The sequence below is a fragment of the Lactuca sativa genome, chromosome 1 (assembly GCF_002870075.4).
Source record: "Lactuca sativa cultivar Salinas chromosome 1, Lsat_Salinas_v11, whole genome shotgun sequence".
NCBI lineage: Eukaryota > Viridiplantae > Streptophyta > Magnoliopsida > Asterales > Asteraceae > Lactuca > Lactuca sativa.
In genome coordinates, this window is record NC_056623.2 from 192227 (window position 1) to 195428 (window position 3202).

The window sequence follows — 3202 nt, forward strand, 5'->3', positions numbered from 1 at the left end:
ACCAAAACCAATATATGTACACATTTAGCCTTGGGACATATGTTAAATAAAGAACTTCATCCTCATAATAAAAACACTAGGTGTGAAACCCATGTATTATATGGGTTTAATTAAAAAAAATATATAAAATTTTAATAATTTGAAAAGTTTGAATTTATAAGAAAATGAGAAAAATTTTGAATTATTAAAATTAATGAGACTTTAATGTATTGAATACATTACATATATAAACCATTTCTAATAAATACTTTACATATATATTACCTTATACATTAAATGTGGAAATTTAATTTAATAAAATGACAAGTGGAAAATAGAAAATTTAAAATTTTTAGAAAAATGTCATGTGTCCAAATGAAGGAGAAGAGGACATGTAGCAAAAAAACCTTCATTTATTATAATAGATTCATTTTCTTTATTCCTTATTAAGTTTGCATTCATAGCTTGAAAGTGGACCCAATATGATAAACAACAAAAAAAGGCAGAAACATGACCTAGCATTTTAGATTCAATCATTTTTAGGTGATTGATTCTTAGAGCACACATGAGTTAGAGAATATATGTTTATTTGTTGGTAACCGACTCCATTAATAAAATATCAAGAAATAAGTTAAAGTTGAGTTTATTTTGAAAAAAAAAACGTTTTACATCAAAACCAAAAATATAAGGTTTTTTATGAAAAAAAAAAAAAAAACTTTATTTGTCTATTGGTGACTTGCTAGGGTCTAAAATAATAAGTAATGGATAAAACTGGGTATTTTTTGAAAAAGAAAAAAAAATTAAGTCTACACAAAATAAAATCAAAATATGAAGACTTTTATGAAAATAATGCAAAAAAAAAAAAAAAAAAAAAAAAAAAAAAAAAAAAAAAAAAAAACACTGCCACTGGACCTTTTTGAAAGAAAATAAGAGTATCATTTGAACTATGAGTATAACTAGGAAAAAACAAGGACACTTCTTGCATTTTACTCCTTTTATAGAGATCTAAATGCAAATTCTGAAAATTGAGGATCTTTAATCTCTCTCGGACTTCCGGGAACACAATTTATCCAATTTATGCACGGATTGTACAGATAACCGAGGAAGCAAATTGGTATCAGGGACCGTAACATCGTGTGTTCCTCCTTTAGAATCCCAAATCAATAACCAAATGGCCAATCTTGATGCCGGTGAAACAATCATACCGGTGCTTTCCTTCTCCGACTTCCCCGAAGACGTTCAGCTCTGCATCCTGTCTTTCCTCACTCCATCCGAGATCTCCTCATTCGCCTGCACCTCAAAGCAATTCCTCTCCGTCTGCCGGAGCGACTCCAAGCTATGGTTTTCAATGTGCGATCGTCGATGGGGATCCAAGACCCAAATCAAAAAATGGGGCTCTGGTATGATCTCGTTCAAGCATCTCTACAAAACGCTACAAGAATACGAAAACTTGATCGGATTCTGGCGTCTTAGCAGCAGCGAAAGCCAAGCCAGGAGCCCCAACGCAATTCCTAACCAACCACCGGCGTTGGTCTTTTTCGAGTGGGGTTCATCCTTCATTACCGGCTCTAGGGTTTCACCTTCCAACACCGCTAGTTATAACGTCGTAAAGGCCCCCTTTCTATGGATGGGTATTTCTCCTAAAGGTGAAATTGTTAATTTTCTTGAACCCAATTCCCAACTAAAATTGGATTCCAGTTCGATCGCCCTCGTTCAGAATGATCTAATTTCTTCTCTGGGAAATGAATTGGTTTCCGTGGATGTTTTTCATAAGGAGGATCACATTGTGATCGAAGAACGTGTTAGCTTTGGGAATCTTAATGTACTGAATGAAGAGACGCGCGTGTTTGAAAGTGGATCCCCTCCGGACAGGATAACCTCTGAGCTTTATCAGTACTTTGCAAACCGGACGAGTCCAGGAGGAGAAAGAGCCTGGAGGAGACAGAGGAGGAGAGAAAGAGAGAGACGGGGGAATAAGAAATGGGACTCTGCGGATTTTGTTAAGATTGTCGATTGCTCTCCAACAACTTTAAGGCCTTTGCAGGGTCTTTGGAAGGTAAATCAAACATTTCCATTGTAGAATTTGAAAACTTGATTGGAGTTTGAATTGATAACTTAAGTCATGGGGATAGGATGGCATTGATTTTGTTCCTTACTGCAGGGATTTTGTGAAGATGCAAATTTGGACTTCTTTCTTATGACATATAATGACATTGGTGTTATAACATGTCGAAGGATTGGAGACTCATGCAAACCTTTCTTCAGTTATGCACCAGTTTTTTGGACCTCAAACACTGAATCTCCATTTTCTTCTGAAGAAGAATGCATATATGATACCCGTGAACATCTTCTGCCACCGGGTCATCTGCTGTGCTCAGAAAAGGAAGCCGTGTCACGCATTCTTTACATCGATTCAAGCTATGATCTGGTGATACCAGGATTGTCAACTGTTAATCCTCATCAGGCGGAGGGAAGGATTTGGCAGTATGGTGATGGCACATTTGGATTTGGGTTTCTTCGTGATAATCACATCATAGACCTAAGGCACATTGCAGTGGATGGATGCCTGTTAGATGCAACAGAATCTTTGTAATAAATAGTTGATGCTCCTTGCTTAGATTAGTATTTACTATTTACTATTTAGTAATGTTGTAATTCACACATCTGAATTAGATCCGGGCTATCCTAGTGATCTACATTCGACTGTGTAGATAAATAAGTTAATTCCTTCACTTAACTGTATGTTCAGTTTATTTATTCTGCAAAATTTTAATTCTTCCTTCATATTTAATGTATGCTTTGAGAAAAGAAAAAGATTATATCTTATCTAGAAGGTGGCTTGGATGCTGATGTATAGATAATCTGTATTATGGCAATAAGGCTATACATATTTAGGGAAAAGGACACGGAGGTATTGCAGGATGAAGAATTCTGCTATTTGCAAGAAGTTGCAATGTACTTTATGTTTTTTCCTTATTATAGTATTTTTACTTCTTGGTTTGCTATAAAGTAATTGTAAGCGTTGTAATTTCGGTGGGTTTTTGTTTTTTACAGCCTTTGTATGCTAATTTATCTCTGAGTTTTAAATATAAATGGCATCTTAATCGACATAAGGTACTGCTAAGGGCATCTACAATGCATTGAACTCTATAGAGTTCAATGGAATGTCACATCATCATTCACTATTCCATATAATTCTATTCATTTTTATCTCACAATACAT

At 34.9% G+C, this 3202-nt stretch overlaps 1 protein-coding gene across 1 annotated transcript; it reads left to right on the forward strand.

The window, feature by feature from the left end:
- Positions 1 to 1018: 1018 nt before the first annotated feature.
- Positions 1019 to 2763, forward strand: LOC111905258 (F-box protein At3g12350; the record flags this gene model as incomplete). The annotated part of the gene is made up of 2 exons (XM_023900945.2): positions 1019 to 2035; positions 2141 to 2763. Coding segments are annotated over 2 exons (1449 nt in total), but the record flags the coding sequence as incomplete, so codon positions are not given.
- Between the last annotated feature and the right edge of the window lie 439 nt (positions 2764 to 3202).